Source organism: Myxocyprinus asiaticus, chromosome 20 (genome assembly GCF_019703515.2).
Source record: "Myxocyprinus asiaticus isolate MX2 ecotype Aquarium Trade chromosome 20, UBuf_Myxa_2, whole genome shotgun sequence".
NCBI classification, from domain to species: domain Eukaryota; kingdom Metazoa; phylum Chordata; class Actinopteri; order Cypriniformes; family Catostomidae; genus Myxocyprinus; species Myxocyprinus asiaticus.
In genome coordinates, this window is record NC_059363.1 from 13,535,480 (window position 1) to 13,554,569 (window position 19,090).

A 19,090-nucleotide genomic window follows, 5' to 3' on the forward strand; every position below is an offset into this window, starting at 1 on the left:
ACCGCACAGTGAGAGGAGCGGTTGTCGATTAGTAATGATGGGTCACACGACCTCTCTTTCCACTGCGGGACACACAACACTCACTAAAGTTATATTAACACACACACACACACACACACACACACACACACACACACACACACACTACCGTTTCCATTGATTGAACCAATGTTATTTAGATCTTTTTACTTAGAAAAATAATTATAAATAAACATTCAAGACAATTAGAAAATAATAAAACAGCATAAAATATATTCTGATGTCTTATTTTTCGTATCAAAGAGATGATGCAACAAATAGGCCTATACTGTAGAACAAGATTCATTACTTCCATACTGAAATTTCATGAGACACAATTGGCTGTCAAAAACATATTAAGCTACACGTAACACATAAGCACTTTTTCCCTCCGGCACTTTTTGAGTCTAAAGAGACCCACAACTTACATAATTTCAGTAGTACACCCAAATGACAATTTACAAATCATACTGTTCATGCGTTACACTTACTATAGTTCACTTCCACGTTGCTTCTTTATCCAATAGCAATGTCAAATGTAAATCAAGTCAATTGCTGAAACAACAGCACCACCTAGAGTAAGAAAAAACATTTATAATATGTATACAAGCATTTGGGATACTGATAATTCACCATTTTCACACAGAAACTTAACGTGATATCGTCATTTGTATGAATATATTACTCATTTGTTTGGTAATAAAGAAATATACAGTATATCCTGTGATGGTAAACTTATATATGAAATAATCATAAAAATATGATTTATCAAAGTGCGAAAAAAAGCAACACTAATAAAGATCTCGGGTCTTTAATGACCCTATAAACCTTTGGTAATTAAGCACTTTTTTTTTTACACTATTGAGAAGAGATCAGTTAAGGAACACTAATAAGGTGTGGGTATAACTCCAAAAAAGAATGACATACAGAGGGTGGAATGAGGTCCCAGGTCACTACACACCCAAAGTATGCATTAAAGGGTTAAATAAACATTGGATTTTAAATTATATTTACATTTATAAGGCTATATAGAGGAGAATGGGGCTAGCTGACACTTTTTACTGCAGTGAATGTTTCTCAAGGTAGGTTTATTTTTTTAAACTAAATTTCCGTATAGCTACAGGTGCATCTCAATAAATTAGAATGTCGTGGAAAAGTTCATTTATTTCAGTAATTCAACTCAAATTGTGAAACTCGTGTATTAAATAAATTCCATGCACACAGACTGAAGTAGTTTAAGTCTTTGGTTCTTTTAATTGTGATGATTTTGGCTCATGTGGTGACATGCCAATCAGCTAATCAACTCAAAACACCTGCAAAGGTTTCCTGAGCCTTCAGAATGGTCTCTCAGTTTGGTTCACTAGGCTACACAATCATGGGGAAGACTGCTGATCTGACAGTTGTCCAGAAGACAATCATTGACACCCTTCATAAGGAGGGTAAGCCACAAACATTCATTGCCAAAGAAGCTGGCTGTTCACAGAGTGCTGTATCCAAGCATGTTAACAGAAAGCTGAGTGGAAGGAAAAAGTGTGGAAGAAAAAGATGCACAACCAACCGAGAGAACTGCAGCTTTATGAGGATTGTCAAGCAAAATCGATTCAATTATTCCGGTGAACTTCACAAGGAATGGACTGAGGCTGGGGTCAAGGCATCAAGAGCCACCACACACAGATGTGTCAAGGAATTTGGCTACAGTTGTCGTATTCCTCTTGTTAAGCCACTCCTGAACCACGGACAACGTCAGAGGCGTCTTACCTGGGCTAAGGAGAAGAAGAACTGGACTGTTGCCCAGTGGTCCAAAGTCCTCTTTTCAGATGAGAGCCAGTTTTGTATTTCATTTGGAAACCAAGGTCCTAGAGTCTGGAGGAAGGGTGGAGAAGCTCATAGCCCAAGCTGCTTGAAGTCCAGTGTTAAGTTTCCACAGTCTGATGATTTGGGGTGCAATGTCATCTGCTGGTGTTGGTCCATTGTGTTTTTTGAAAACCAAAGTCACTGCACCCGTTTACCAAGAAATTTTGGAGCACTTCATGCTTCCTTCTGCTGACCAGCTTTTTAAAGATGCTGATTTCATTTTCCAGCAGGATTTAGCACCTGCCCACACTGCCAAAAGTTGGTTAAATGACCATGGTGTTGGTGTGCTTGACTGGCCAGCAAACTCACCAGACCTGAACCCCATAGAGAATCTATGGGGTATTGTCAAGAGGAAAATGAGAAACAAGAGACCAAAAAATGCAGATGAGCTGAAGGCCACTGTCAAAGAAACCTGGGCTTCCATGCCACCTCAGCAGTGCCACAAACTGATCACCTCCATGCCACGCCGAATTGAGGCAGTAATTAAAGCAAAAGGAGCCCCTACCAAGTATTGAGTACATATACAGTAAATGAACATACTTTCCAGAAGGCCAACAATTCACTAAAAATGTTTTTTTTATTGGTCTTATGTATTCTAATTTGAGATAGTGAATTGGTGGGTTTTTGTTAAATGTGAGCCAAAATCATCACAATTAAAAGAACCAAAGACTTAAACTACCTCAGTCTGTGTGCATTGAATTTATTTAATACACGAGTTTCACAATTTGAGTTGAATTACTGAAATAAATGAACTTTTCCACGACATTCTAATTTATTGAGATGCACCTGTACATACCTTTAAGTCTTGACTACAAAAAAGTGATTTAACATTTACAGTTTTTGCTAAGGAAAAAGGACACAGTTCAAACACGTGTTGACCTTGTGTGACAACATGCCCCAATAGCAGTTTATAGCATTGGTTTCATGTGAATATTTAATGCAAAACATTAGTTACGGAGACATGGCCATTGTGACGATTTCCCTGTGCGGTCACCCTCAATAAATACAGCTATATAAAATGATCACATAGCCTAAACAAAATGGACATATTATGTACCTTTCAAAATAAAGTGAAAAAAGAATATCCATTTCTTTTTTTAATATAATATTTACATATATTATCATTTTTATTAAGTGAAGCAAACAAAAGGAAGCATTTTGATGGCATAGAATTTATTTCTGTAGAAAACTGTCACACTTTCAAAAAACACTTCCACACGCACAAAATTACATTAAAAACAAACCAGAACCAAGATAATTAAAAGCTGTGTTTTTCCATTGGCCCCAGGAAAAAAATAAAAATACTCTTTGGTACTGCTGTAACCACATAACCCGTCACTGTGGTGTTTGGTTCTCGGGGATCTGTCTGAAGTAACATTTTTGGTCTTAAGAGGTCAGTCTTAAGGCCATCTTGAAACAAGTTCTGCATGTTTTCCGTAACAATGACATTAACTGTCGGTCTCAAACTGTCTGGTTTCTGGAGTGTTCAGTGGTTAATTTAAGGATTTGACCAACCTTTCTAAAAAAACATCTGTTTGTTGGAGTTTAAAGAGAAGAAAGTGCAAAAGCAAAATATGGAGTTAAAAATCAACCTTAAATAACCTAAAAACATTTTTGATAGGTTCTGCATGTTCATGGTGCCTATTGTAGGGATAAAAGGACTTCACAACATTTCTGGGTTCATTAAAAGGTTCAAAATAAAAAAAAGATATGAAGATGGTTGATCATTAACTCCCTATTACTGACACGCATCCCAAACTGAGCAAAATTAAAACCATGAGGCTAAACCGGAGGAAGAGGAGAGAAAGAGGGATCATTCAATCTCAGTCAGACCACAGGGCCGCCTGAATTCTTGACCTCGTTCATGTATCCATTTGTTTGATACTGGGGGAAAGATAAGAGGGAAAGGAGGAATAATTATCAGAGCTGGTGTTTTTAATAGTACATTTTTTTATAACAATACATAATATAATGTATTTTTTGTATATTGTAATTGTTATTAGATAATAGCAGGCACGAGAGGAATGTAAACTGTCCTCTCAATGATCAGTAAAAAACTAATAAGTAGAATAATAAATAAATGCAAAATTTACTATGGTGTTTTATCTTAAAATGCAAAATATTTTCAGAGGATTATAAAGAACACCCTTTGTTTATGAAGTGCCTGAGGTTTGCCCCTGATGAAGGGGTTTGGGGACATAGAATACTCACCCCACTTATTGCCTACTAATACTGGACAGGCAGCATGCCTTGTGCTGTAGTCTCCTTCTCCACTGGCAAAAAGGTTATACCAGAATACTGCTGTACCCTGGCAGGATAAACACCAGATAGACTGAAAATTATTGACTGAACCCATTTATTGATGAGGAATAAAATAGAATAGTTGTTGCATGTGGTGTTTCACCTTTTTGGGCCACACTGCTGCTCCTACACCAGGGAAGACAGTAGCGCCCCCTGCTGACACGTCACTCATCTGCAGCACAGAGAGACCAGGATAAGTCAAGACCACACTGAAACTAAAGAGTCATGCTTATACAACAACACATCTATAACGAAGTTACTGTACATTTTACTTCAAGCGTTTAATTCAAGTTAAAACATAGCATAAAATGGACCCACAACTGAATGAAGGCGAAAGTAAAGATTGACAAATTGTGTGGGAGGTGCTTCTAGCCAAGGAACTTACATAAAAGAGCCAAGTGGCAATTCTGTTTCCTGTACCCAGTTCTTTAAAGGCATCTGGTTCATCTTTCTGTATGTCCAAAAACAAAACACATACAAAGTATATAAAGTGCACCTCAATAAGCAAACTATGCAGCTATTTTTGATTTAATACACTGATATCGAGAGAACATGCATTTTCCTTTTATCTGTGCAAAAAGGGAAGACAAACTCACCCTTCCAAAGTCAAAGTGAGGTTCATATTGACCTCCAACTCCATAATTTGCAACCTGAGAAAAAAAAAAAAAAAAAAAAAAAAAAAAATGGATTTATCTATTCTGTAAAGTGAGTAGACATTTGTAATGGATCATTTTCACACTTCTGGGTTTTGGAACGTGGAAGTAAACGATTTCAGGGTAAACTTTGATAGAGATGAATGGGAGAACACTGCAAATATATTTTTTGCTCACACATTTGCTTCAACATCAAAAGAATAAATGCCACAATTACATTTCCACAACTTTCAAAATGAAGAAAAACAGAGAACGATGGAGTGAAGATGGCAAATATACTTTCACTCTCTTAGCAGCTGAATTGGAAACCTCACATTTGTGGTAACTATTTTTTCAAAACAAATTCCAGGGTAATACAATACAAAGTATAATGTTATAAATTTACACTTAATTTAAAAACTGCAAATACAAAAACGTTAGCCAGACTTTCGCTGCTAAATAAGGCAGAAATGCGTCACAGTATATTAGGAGTCTTCAGCCTAAAAGCACCTAATTGTCCAGCTGAGTGTAAAAGCCCCAACCTCTTACCTGCAGCTCCTCTGCTGTGTCCACTTCTAGGCCTGTGATGTCCTCGATACGCTGGTTAATCTTTTCAATCGTAGAATGCTCATATGCAGACAGCCAAGCACTAAAATGGAAACGAGTAGATGTATATTATTTATTTATTTATTTCACAGAAATACACAATACATAATAAACAGACCATATGTCACCAAATGCAAACAAAGTCTGAAAATCATCATTCACATAATGTTTACTGTAAAAATGGAACAAATCTGTTCTATTTGGTCCATTTCTCGAATATAAAATATATTTTTTTAATTAACTGATTATGAAAAAAAATCTGATTATGATAGAACATTCAGACATGCAGGTGAAGCAATGACTGATGGACAGAGGAAGCAAAAATAGAGGAGAAAGAGAAGGCAGTGAGCAAACAGAGGTTCACTACCTCATTTCCTGCTTTTTCTGCAAATGTTCTGATACAGAGTATCAGAGAGTTTAGGAATTCACCAATACTGATCTCATTCAGATTCAGTAGTATAAGAGAGTGCATGTGAGTGTGTGTGGAAGAGATGGGCCCATCAAAGCCACTCCAAATAAGCTATAGCATAAATCTAGTGATTCAGAACACTGACTTTTTTTTTAACTGTCACGTTTTCCTCAAGATATAGCTGCTATAAAAACACCACTATCTACAATGAACGAAATTCTTATAACCATTGCTAACTGACCCCTACAATATCAGAAATCAATATGACTGATATCTTTCATAAACCTTAATGTGACCAAATGGACAGTAAATGTGGAGTCATCCTAACTGCAGAGAAGATTAAAGTCCTCTGCGTCCATGTTCTCTCTTATTTTCCCTCTTGCAACTTTCTCCATCTCTAAAGTTTAAAAATGATGAATTGCTATTAACATGCTGCTTTGAATATGCCGTTTAAGGAACATTAGTGGCCATACACTCACAAACTGACAAATTCACAGCTTTTGGTGTGACATGAAACCCTCAGAATGAAGCTGACGCATTCCCAGTCTGGCCATACTGAGACGTGCACTCTCAAACACACACACACTCGTAATAACTAAGAGAAGTTAAACCACTCTGGTGTGGGTGGAAATATGACTGAGACAACTGAACCATGTATAGTTCTATTAAAGGTTATTTTAGTGCACAGACTCAAACAGCTGGTAATGCTGAGATTAAGGCAACAAACACACACAAATCATTGATTTGCACACACAGTGCGTTTGTGTGTATGTGTGCAATTTATCTATTTTCAAACATTTCAAAATATCAAGAGAACTGTAGGAGGAGAGACACTTTAACATCTGCTGCCTGTGTAAATATGTCAAACCTTTTATGGCCAATTTATGGTTGAAGCTGTCTGCACTCAAATATTTCCTGCTTTAAAACTGCTAGAATTAAAATGAAAGGGCTTAAGAAATTAGAAATAGAAGCACACAGTATTAATCTACATTTGCTCTCTGGAGATGATGTTTTTGGACAGATTGTTTGGACCTTTTGACCTCTTACCTCTTCGAGACTCTGTACTGGGCAGTGGTGAGTTTTCCCGTAGTGGGATCGTGCACTGTGGCTCGCTTTAGCTATTCCCCATTATTCATAACAAGGAGGACAGAGAAAGGAGACAAAGAGAGAGGAATGACACACAAAAACATGAACAGAGAAAGTGTAGAGAAATGAACGAAGGAAGGAGAAAAGGGGAAGAGAGAGAGAGAAAAAAGACAGAAAGAGACAGGTCACTTCAGTGTTATTTTCTGAACTGAAACCAAAAGAACAGGGACAGATCTGTACACCAGTAGTGATGCGAGATATTAACTAAACTTCAAATACTCCAGTTCAAAGTTGTTGTTTTTTTTCCACCATGAACCTTAAAGTCACAAAATTGCAAATGGGCACAACTAATCACCACATTATATACAACTGATATATGATGCTCCACTTTCAGAGAGCACTACAAGTGAAAATACAGCACTTCAACAAGGGCAACTCCTCAGCATGAAAGCAAAATTTAAACAGTCAGCTTCCACAACTAGTCACAACAAATGACCATCAACATACTTGCATTTGCAATATGATATCACAATACAGTATATCAGAAACATTTATTTTATTACATTAAAATAAAATTTATGTCAGGGTAACAGGATCAACAACTTGCATTTCAACTGCTTGCTGCATTTTACATTGTTTCTGCCAAGGAGTTTCAGATTCTAAACAAGGACGCATTCTACACTAGTATGCCTTACCTCCTATTAATCATGTAGGGGGCAGTCTCAAGCACGCCCGTGATTGGATTGGATATAGTTGCCCAGGGCCAAGGAACCAGACAAGGGTTCCACGCTGCTCTATTTGTCCCTCACAGGCTCCTGTACAACCCTCGTTAATATTTACATAATTTATGTAGGAACACCACCTTCATGTGCAATCAGAATTATCCAACTTCCCACTTCTGAAGTCGTCGTTACGAGCACGTCACCTTCAAGTGCTTTGTTGTCGGAAACATGGTGGATGCCAGGTTCATTCATGCATACATTTGAGGAACTCATATTTTAACACTGTAATACATGCTAGCCAACTAGATTACGATAATCAAGCGTAACGTCAGTTCAGGCAGGTCATGTTAGTCAGCTTGCAATCAGCTGGCGCTCAGCTGATTATGACGTCTACCAATACAATTCAAGACTTCAATCAAAGTGGTCCTTTATAAGTCCTCCCTTCATCATTTGGATGCAAGCTGCACTTAACACCCTCCTCCATCCCCAGCTTCACCTCTCAAGACAGCTTTGCCTTTTAGTTCTCTAAAGCTGTCTTGTTGTTCTGTGCTCTCAGACTACAATCGATTGCCAGTTTGGAAATCCTATTTTCCATGTGTATTGCACCTTGTTCTTGATTTACCAACTGATTTACAGTATTTGCAGTTCTATTAAGTGTTCATTTAATCTATTATACAAATGAACAATTGTACCATGTTGTACTGTCAGAAACGTTGTGTATAATGTTGTAATAATTCTGCTGGATCTGTTCTGTTCTGTTACCCCTGGGGAGGTTTTATTTGCTGCTCTCCCTGCTCCATCATGCATGGCTGCATGGATGGGCAGGGAGTTTGCCCAGAACAGAACCATACCGCCAACACCAACAGATTGCTTAAATTCTATAAAATCAATAAAGCATTCAAGTTAGTATTAATTTGATGGAAGTCCTGACTGAAATTGAATTTGTCAAATGCATGCTATTTTCACTGTGTAAAAATGTACAATAATCAAACAGTTACTTATATCTAAATGTACATGACTGAAACGGCAAGCAATAACATTGCAGCTATATTTAGAAAAATTACTTAAACCATCACTCACTTTTGAAACTGTTCTCTCCTCCACCATGTTGAATGTTTACATCTGCTCCAACTCGAAAACTCAGGTATCAAAATAATCTGAGTTTCCCAGTTGTAATTATGACTTGAGTGGGTGTTCATGTGCAACACCCAAGAAGGAAACTCATATTTACGATATTTCCGATAGCACATGAAGGCAGAATTAAGAGCTGTTCAGCTGTTTTGTCAATTTGTAGGTGTACCCAGAAGTCTAATTCCCCATGGGTTCCCTCTGGATTTTTATAATGACAGTTTTGGATTTATGAATAAATACAATTCTGTGGTACACATTACTTGAAGATACTTGGACGGTTTGTTCTACAACAGAAATTGCACACAGTCATACCTCAATTGTGAATTTTGAAGCCACTGTGTTTTCAAAAAATGTATGTTGCTAACAAGTTGCTAAATAAGGAATACAACTACCACAAGCATATGAGTGAATATGCCTGATGAAACAGAAAACCGTTGTAGTCCTTATTTAGCAACTTGTTAGCAACAACCTTTTAAAACACAATGGCTTCAAAATTTGAAGCGGCTTCACGTTTGGGGTATGACTGTGTGTAATTTATGTTGTAGGGCAAAACATCAAATTATCTTCAAGAAATATTTACCACAGACCTTATTTTACTCATATTCAAAACTGCCATTATAAAAACCTATAGGAAAATCCAGAGGGAACCCATGGCTGGAAAATGTTAATTCTCTTCCAGGTTTTTGGACTATAACCTGAACAGCTCCATTTGAGGAACTTTTAATTACAGAATGGAACTAAAAGACTTCTAAATTCCCTTTAGCAGTAGAACACAGAATACAACTAATGTGTATCATTCTACTAGCCTACCATTGATAAAACTTGATGCCAACAGACAAGCCTAATTATTCACTAATAATAAGTTCTGAGTGAAGAAGAATCTATCGTTTAGATTTGTATTATTCGTAATTGAAATCCGGTAATATCAGCAAATATCAGGTGCAATATTCTGTAAACTCTGTATAGTACACCATACTGATGCAAAACATTATTGTACACTGTGGTGGTAAGCAAGTAACAGGATGCTACCATGCGTGTTACTAAATTAAACTATAATGTATAAATCATCATTAACTTGACTTCACACATAGCCAATTACAGCACATTTTCAGAAAGCATAACTCACTCTGGGTTTTGCCATCTCCTTCACGGTCATGATTTCACTGTCAGAGATGATGTCATGATAACGAACAATGTGTGGGCGGTCCCACTCGTCTTCCTGTTTCACTGGAGCTATTAGCAAGCGTGGATTACGGCCGTTGTCAAAATAACGGCAGAACAGACGGCTCTCTCTGCGGGGTGTCTGCAGGACAAAAGAGGATGAGACAGTGAGAGAATTTCAAAGGAAACAATAAAAAGGTACAGATAAAGTGAATCTTTCTGCCCACCAGTTTCACCCCCTCTCCTCTGCACAGCATTTCATACTTCTTCCTCTCTGGCAGAGGGTCTTTGGAGCGTTTATTCTGAGCATCCCGTTTGTCTAACACTTTCTTTTCTGTTTTTTTACCCTCCTTCTCGGCCTCTGTCTTTCTCTGCTTCTCCAACTGGAACTCAAAGTACTTTAGGTTCCCATTGGCCCTGTGGTGATTCGGGTCTGTGATTCACACACACAAAAGACATTTATCACTTTAATCAAGGTATTATAATAATTAATCTTAGTGTCATCATTTAATTCATTTCTCTGTCTTGTAAGTTAATTGGTTCCACCTTTGTCCATTCTGGGCCCTTGTCAATTCATTCATTATTATAATCCAACATTCTCTGTCTGTATGTCTTTCATTCAGTCTACTATGTTGACAATGGTTCACAATGCAGAGCTTCCCCAAGTCCACCCACTTCACAAATCTAGATGTGTACATTGCTGTAAATGGGTATGACAACTACTTTCAAACTCAACCATAAAAATAACTTATTGCTTTCTTCAATCTTACCCAGCTTCAGCATCCGCTTGGTCAGCTCGAGAGCCTGCTCTAGCTCTCCCTGCTGGTAGATGGCGTAACTGAGGTAGTCCATGACTGTGACCTTGTCGATGGTGGATTCCTCGCCCTCATCTAGCTGTGTGAGAGCCTGAGCCATCCAGAGTTCTGTGTGATAATAATCTGCCTCAGAGTACGCGATCTTCCCCAGCTCGTAGCAGTCTTCCACAGTCATTCGGCTCTTGTGAACAACACCTGAGGTCAGGCCAGTGAGAAGACACAAATGCCACAAATCACACACACACACACACACACACACACACACTTTATAATTAAATGTAGCTAATCTATTCAGCTGAGAATTATTTTTTTATTTTGTAGGGTTAATACAGGTAAAGTGGGACATTTTCTTATCATTTGATCCTAATGGCTCTGTTTTTGTCATTCCATACTAGTTTTGGCAGACACTTATCTAAAGCAACTTACAGTGTATTCAAGGTTTACATTTTATCAGTTCGAATCAAACCCATGACCATGGCATTGCTAGTGCCACGGTATACCAGCTGAGCTACAGCAACACAGTCAGACATTATCACTCTCTCAGCCATGGGAATATTTGAAAGAATCTCCAACAATTTCCAAAGAACTACAGATAGTTTTAAGGAATAGCTCAGGAGACGCAGCATGATGCTTTTCAAAGAGTTCCTTCAGAGTGTGGTAACACATTGTACTTGATTAAGAACTGCAAGCAGGACTGGAATGTATGAACACACACATACTGTACAAAGTCACTCACCAGGCAGGTCTCCATTAGAGATTGTGTTGGCTGACAGCTGGTATGTGTCCTGTAATCTAAGCAAAGCTTTGGCTGCTCCTGTCTGGTCCTCGTCTGTTGGGAAAAACTGTCTCTGAACAGTCAGATTAGAGATAAACCCTAAAAAATGAGAGCAAATAGGGAAGAGAAAAAGAGAGGTGATCTAGACCTTATGTATTACACCACATACAAAAAGCTGCACAAATCACATAAATTACATATTTTGGACTAAAAACAGCTAATTTTGCCATAAAGCTACAAGTTTGCAGCACTGACACCAGAATCTATTTAATGCTCAGAGCAATGCTGAAGACTATAAGCTGATATTTATAGATTTTCTGATATAGAGGAATATTCCAGGTTCTAAACATGTTAAGCTCATGGAAAATAATTGTACTTGTCCCTCAGTTTGTAAAATAAATAATAAAAATGACGTGTTTACAGTAATGCACTTGGAATGGAAGTTTACGAGAGTTTAAAAGCAAAAGTGCGCTGCTTGATTTTTTTGTTAAAGGAATATTCCGGGTTTAGTACAAGTTAAGTTCAATCAACAGCATTTGTGGCATAATATTGATTACCACAAAAATGTATTTAGACTCTAAAAAAAAAAAAAAAAAAGCTAAAATCGAGGTTACAGTGAGGCACTAACAATGGAAGTGAATGTGGCCAATTTTTAAATGTTAAAATACTCACTGTTTCAAAAGTATAGCCACAAAACAAAGGATATGCTTGTAAACATTATTTTAGTGTGAATATTTAAATTGCTTACTAACCTTTTCTGTATAAAGTTATGACCAATTTTACAACTTCATTACCATGAAGATGTAATGTCAAAAACCCTAAAAGTACTGTAAAAATGGCAATTTAAATAACTTTACAGCTCAAATAATACCAAAGTTTTAACAGAAGAATCCATGTAAGTGCTTTTATAAAATTATATGCTTCACATTTCTGTCTTTAAACCCTCCAAAATTTGGCCACATTCACTTCCATTGTAAATGCCTCACTGTAATCTCGATTTTATACTTTTTTTTTTTTTTTTTTTTATAAAGAAAAGGAGGGACAAGTCTAAATAAATTTTTGTGGTAATCAACATTATGCCACAAATACTTCCGATTGAGCTTAACTTGTATTGAACCTGGAACATTCCTTTAAGCCAATGTATTAATTCTTCTGTACAAAAATGTGTGTTATTTGAACTGCAAAGTTGTCTAAATCATCCTTTTTGCTTTGGAACTACTGTTCTAGGCAGATGAACTACTGGTTACTGAGGTAATTCCTGTGAGTTGATGTTTCTCTATGTAAACGGTCTCTTTGGTATCCTTGAAACACTCCAGTATTTGCAAATATATATTGAGAAATACTCAAATGTGATTCTTTGACAATTAGTTACCATGTATAGGAAACTTCATGTTAATAGTACAATTAAATCACTTACAATTGGTAGTGTCTTTCAACACAAGGCTCTCCAGGTCAGCCCATTCACTGTTGAGTCTCTTCATCAGCTTGAAGGCATTGACAGGGTGTCCCAGGAATCCCTCAGGGTCCTGGGTGGCTGTGTTCGTCAGCGAATCCAGCTTGTCTGCCCACCTAATGCAGACAAAGATCACAAAACAGCAGAGTTAAACTACCAGAATTTTCACCTGCCAATTATGAGCCAGCAAAAGACGACAAATTATTTCGCTTCCTGGGCGCAGGTTTACACAGTGGAGCATATCTAGGCCAGGCAGAAGAAAATATTGCAAGGATGTATATGTTCTTAAACTTGTGTGTATGTGCATTTACTCACTCTTTGACCTGCTCTATTCTGTTCTCCTCTTGTTTGATGTATTCTTTCAGTGATGTCACCAGGTCCTTTTCTGTGTACAGTAGGTCTGTCATCTGACCTAAAAATTAAGTCAAACATCAAATCTGGAATCAAAAATGGAACATCTCACACTCTTAGTAAATAAAGGTGGGAGAAAGATTAAACATTACACAAAGTGAATCTATAAAACAAATTTGATCAGTCCTTCATTTAATAATTTTCTCTGGACTTTGGGCAAACATATATCCCATCTGAATCATATGCATCACATTCCATTGCAATGCACTGTTTTATAGGCCATGCACTCTTCAGTAATATTTAAAAGTACACTGGTCATGTTCCTGATTATTCAGGAGGGATTTGGATAGTCACACATGCATCCTGCATGTTTTGAATGTCAGGAAAGGTGAATCACCAAATAAGGAATGGCTACAGCACAGAAAAATAAGAAAACAATAGAAGATCATCTGTATCTCATACCAATCGAGGTGAAGAAGTCATTGTGGGCATTCAGGATGTTGAAGAGGAAACTCAACAGGAACCAACACAGCACCATCCTGAGAGAAAGACAGAGTGTCATATGTGAGACCTACAAACCCATTTAAGCTGTATAACCCTTAAACACATACCTCGGGGCTCAGGTCTTTAGTGACCCGGGACCTCATTTCACCTCCTGGGGGGCGGGGGGGGGGGGGGGGTTTGCAATGTGTGTCTTCTGCAGATCATATCCCCTTCGGCATAACGTTTTTGATATACTGTTTTGCTGCCCCCTTCCTCTTATCGTGGACCATTCAACATATCGTGGTCTACTTTGGCATATCGTGGCCACGTGGAAAAAGTCCCGGTTTTCCCGATGGCCAGTGCAACCTCTGATTATCAGAGCATCTGATAAGCATGTACAGATACATATTATACATGTAATTTGTTACACAAGGTGGCATTGTGGTTGCAGTGATTGAGTTGATTTACATCTGACATTGCTATTTGATGAATAAACATGAAAGTAAACTATAGCAAGTATAACAAATGTGTATCTATTTTGACTCAATTAGTGTCTGAGAAAATACTTATGTAGCTTATTGCATGAAAGTAATGAATCCTGTTCCAGATTTGTTGCATTTTCTCTTTTATATATCAAAAATAAAACAAATATTTTATTCTACTTGTCTATTCTAATTGTCTTGAAAATATTTTCCTTTTTTACACTATCTGGACATTTTGTAGATCCATTTGTGATAGATATACGTGCTGGGTCTCTCAAGACCTGGATATGTAAGAGTGTTTGGTGAAATTCCCATGCATTTAAGGCTTAAAAATATTAAAATACAGTGAAAATTAGGTTTTGGTTAGTCCCTCTGCACACCCATGTGGGTAAGCGTCGCTGTTTGGATGCAGAGTGTTCACTGCCGGCTCTGAATTTCGGAACAAATGTGACACAGAATGGACAGAACCCCAAAGAGCATCATGCCAGCCCTGTGGGAAAATCTCTTCTGTGAGTTTGTGCATAAGTATCAGCATGTTTAAACAAGAGGTCATGCTTGCTTGGTGAAAAGGGCAACTCTGGCCACCCACAGGAATTCTTGGGGCAAAGGCAAAGACTCACTAGGCAAAAACAAGCCCAACAAACAGAGAGATCCACAATCTCTTTGTGAATCTTTTGGTGCGTCTCTAGTTGATGTTACTGACTTGCCAGATCTGTGCAGACAATGCAGCCTTAACCTTTAGGAAGCAGATTCAAATGTCCACAGAATCTCTACAAACCAATTCCTTGGATTTTGGAGTGTGTGTGTGTGTACAAATTATACAATATGAATTACTCTATTGAGATTTCTTGCTCTTAAATACAAGAGTAAAAAAAAAAAAAAAAAAAAGAGCAAAAACACGTGAGCACATGCCTACAGACAGGTGTGTGAATGGCACTCTGGAAAAAATGCCTAATGATTTGAGAGATGAGGCCAGTGTTGTTACACACACACAAACATTAGTGCTTCACATCAATGGTTTACACAGTTTTGTCTAAATGCAGTTGTGCTGCACAAACATCATCATAAGGTGTTGCCATGTGAAGGTGCATCTGACGCCCAAGATAAGCAAAACAGCAATGCTCTACTTTGCTTCTATGTATGATCTGCAGACAGAATCGACCTGTGCCAGCATGCAAGCTATACAAATGCTTCTTTCGTGATTAGATGTCAATGCCATCAGTATATCCCAGAATAAGATAATTGGTATGTCAGTCACTCACATACATGTATAATAAATATTAAAAAGAAAAACCTCACAGAAACACTGCAGACAAAAATACAAGGTCATAACAGATGCAAGCAAATATGTGAATTGCATGTCTCAAATTGGAGCATTGGCCTAATAGAGATATACAATTACTTTGTGTATATTGCCTTTTGATATTTATCTTAATTTATGTATGTTGTTCCACACTATTTTTGTTTTGCATTATTCTCTTTGTGTGCAGCTCAGCTCGCATTGCTTTGGCAATATGAATGAACTAACCTAACTTGTCAAACCAATAAAGCTCCTTAAACTGAAAAACAGAAATACAGAAAAGTCTGGACCCTTACACAATTTTGGTAACTTTTCGCCAAAACATCAAGGTTACTACAGTTAGTAATGATAGAAACAGTTAAAACTAATAATGACAAAATAATAATAATAATAATAATAATAATAATAATAATAAAATATAGGAGTAAAAATAAATAAACAAAATAGCTTCTTTAAGTGTCTTATTATATCATAATGTTTATGGTTTTTAAAAGTATAAATAATAACTGTAGTGGCTATGGAGGAAAATATGGTTATTTCTAGAGTTTAGGCGTAAACTATTTTGAAAGTGGCGTTCGTGAGCTCGTGAGTGTCCAGTATGGAAGCCGCGCGCATAGATTTCATTGGGTCCAGCGCAGCGGAACTGCCACGTCCTCCTCTCTCCTCCTCTCTGGCCACGCGAGTTGCAGATTAGTTACCTGAGCAGTCCATACTGTCCACTTAGTTAGCAGATAACAGATGCCAAAGGAAGAAGAGAGAGAGAGAGAGAGAGAAAGCCGGAAAGTAGGACAAGTGGGACATTTTAAGAATTTTAAGATACAGGAGTGTACCAGCCTAAGAGGCGCGCGCTGCGTTGTGGTGTTTGTTTACCACATAAAAACACTATCACTGCAAAATTATTACAGCACTGCAAATAATTTAACACTCAAAATGCCCTTGTGCAGATCGGTTTTAGAGAGCACACATTTATCATTGTAAAAAATAAATAAATAAACGAAATCAATATCAACTTTGAGAGACAGCTCTGCACAGGTCATGCTTCTACCCACGTTGTTTCAATCATAGGAAATTCCTGCCAGCAACTTAAACTCTGCAAACTTATGGATCCAGGGTTTTTAAAGCCAATTGTGTTCACTTGTATAGCTGGTATAGTGCGCACAATAACCCTATTGCAACGCCAAAGACTTGAACACAACTAAACACGTGATTAAACAAATCAAACTTAACATGTTACAGTATGGAAAGCAAATACCATTTCTCTGTAAAGCTCTTACCTGTATACTCTCAAGCTGTCACCATGCACAAAGAAACAGCAAGTCAATCCAGATGTTCCTCTCCTTGTGTTGATGAGCAACTGTTTGTGGATGGGAGACTTTATGCTTGTGGTCTGCAGCTGGGCTTTATCTGAGGGCTTGCACCGGCTGCCTTCCCTTCGCCATCTGGCGGCGAGAATTCCGCTGTGCTACGTGCAGAGTCTCACACACCCTGTGGCTCAAATAGCTCCCTAGCTCCTTATGTCGTGAATCAGTATATTGGGAACACGAACTCGGGCACTGGTAAGTGTACTGATCCACTGAACATTGGAACACTTGTGATTCAATCACCTGAGACACTTTAATGAGCTCGCGGCCTCGCGCATTGAAGCGCAACTGTTATTAATCAGCACCATCCCTGACACATCATTTATTTTCGTTGAAGATATTCAAACGTACAGTGTTATTATAACAGATAAATGGCATAAAGAAATAAAAATATATTGGAGTGTATTTTAAAACTTTTAACAACTCAAATATTTAAAGGATTGTTTCATTTTCATGGTAATTATGAATGAAAGACATTACAAACAGTATCTCTTTAAAGAGAAAATAAGGTTTGAACTTCATAGTTTTACATTTGTGCTCATCATCTAACGATTTGAGAGACTTCAGAAGACATGACGACGTTTCCGGTAAGGGAACATATGGGCATTGCACTTCGGGAAGGGGACGCCACTCAAAGAGTCGTTCCAAACAAAAGTAAGAAAGTTTATTTTTTCACAAAGAACCCTTTTACAAGACTTTTAGCAAGGGGTACATTCAAACTGTAATGCCATGCTCTCTTTAGAGAGCCCACATCAAGAGCTTTTTCCTTTGTAGTGAGTAGGGCATAGGAATGATCACTATCGATTGGAATTCTCCCATAGTGAGCAACGATGCTCCCTGGTTTTAATGGTGCATTCAACGATTTTGCAAATGAGACATCCCTAAAAATGGCCGTCAGACTGATAAATGCCCCCCCCTGACTACTGAACTAGGGAACTGATTGAGACGCCCATGAAAAAACCCATGAAGTCAGGCAATTTGAGGTGGAATTGTGAACTGTGCATGTGCCCGCTATATTGCAATTCCTACATCTCATTGCAAAGGGACCATACTTTTGATATATTGCTTGATCCAGCTGTGGTTCTGGAGGTTATTCTATAGAGTTTTGGATACGTCTTTGGAGCAGTTCACTCAACCTTGATATCTAATGAAAACACATTTTCACAAAGTATAGGTCTTGTTGTGTCTTTGGTCAGTTTGATCAGTGGCGGATTTAGGCATGGGCGATATGGGCAGTTGCGGGGGGGCGGCACGAGGCACCCACACAGACACCCCACCCCCGTCAACAACTTTGAGGGCATGTTGAAGTGGGTTTTGCCCAAGGCGCCATACAATACCACCCAATTAAAAACATTTCCTCTCTGAATCAACACTGAGCTGTAAAAGAGACACATTCGATATAATATTTCACTTTTATGGTTCTGGGCCTCCTTTCCCAAAAGCATCGTAAGCCCATGTAGATTGTAGAATCCATTTTAGGATTCATCTTAGTTTTGCGGCCCATAATTTAACAAGAAGGCCTACTTGAAAATGTTCGTAGATTAACGAGTGCTCTGGAGTTAAGAAGTTAAGAACACCTGCAGGTCAAACGTGAAATTACACCGGATACAATTTAAACACCTAGGCTACAGTTACACTTTATGCTCATTTAATATCAGTATAAATAGGCTACGTTTTATTTTATTTACTTTTAACCGAAAAGGCTAATAATAATAATAATAATGAATGCATAAAATGGTTAGTCAATATTGGATGAAGAGATAAATTAATAAATAGGCTAAACAAATAAGTTATTTGTGAAGTTGGTAACAACAAAGTGGTGGCATGACTGTTGCAGAGAACTGTAAAAATTACAATCAGAGAGAGAAGATAAAAAGTCAATAACATGCTGCCATACATGAAAATTGTCTGTACAGTATATTGGCTCCTCATCCTCGTCTCCTCTTCCTCTCTGACGCCTAAGGGCGCTCTGGCCCGCACTAGTCATTGTGAAGTACTGCACATATTGTGTAGCATTGCTGTTAACTTTATCACTGTTGGGAATAAAGAGCAGATCTCCCTTTGATTGGTGAATGTCCCATAAGCTCAGCTTCCATGCGTCTCCTCAATTTGCGTTCTGCAAAAACATGGTGAACCTCGTTATATTCAAT

At 37.9% G+C, this 19,090-nt stretch overlaps 1 protein-coding gene across 2 annotated transcripts; it reads right to left on the reverse strand.

Moving 5' to 3' along the window:
* Nucleotides 1–3,028: 3,028 nt before the first annotated feature.
* Nucleotides 3,029–16,999, reverse strand: LOC127411389 (prolyl 4-hydroxylase subunit alpha-1-like). Of its 2 annotated transcripts, XM_051646917.1 has the most exons (15): nucleotides 16,854–16,999; nucleotides 13,777–13,853; nucleotides 13,279–13,375; nucleotides 12,928–13,079; nucleotides 11,471–11,609; nucleotides 10,691–10,941; nucleotides 10,148–10,353; nucleotides 9,886–10,062; nucleotides 6,868–6,938; nucleotides 5,355–5,454; nucleotides 4,770–4,823; nucleotides 4,559–4,624; nucleotides 4,277–4,345; nucleotides 4,084–4,180; nucleotides 3,029–3,756 (listed from the first exon to the last, which is right to left on the reverse strand). In XM_051646917.1, the coding sequence occupies exons 2-15, from the start codon at nucleotides 13,850–13,852 to the stop codon at nucleotides 3,686–3,688; spliced, it is 1,626 nt and encodes a 541-aa protein (XP_051502877.1). In that variant the 5' UTR covers nucleotide 13,853; nucleotides 16,854–16,999; the 3' UTR covers nucleotides 3,029–3,685. The 2 variants fall into 2 exon arrangements, with proteins under 2 accessions (XP_051502877.1, XP_051502876.1); XM_051646916.1 differs by lacking the exon at nucleotides 16,854–16,999 and having other exon boundaries at nucleotides 10,691–10,930; nucleotides 11,472–11,609; nucleotides 13,777–15,137.
* Nucleotides 17,000–19,090: the final 2,091 nt, after the last annotated feature.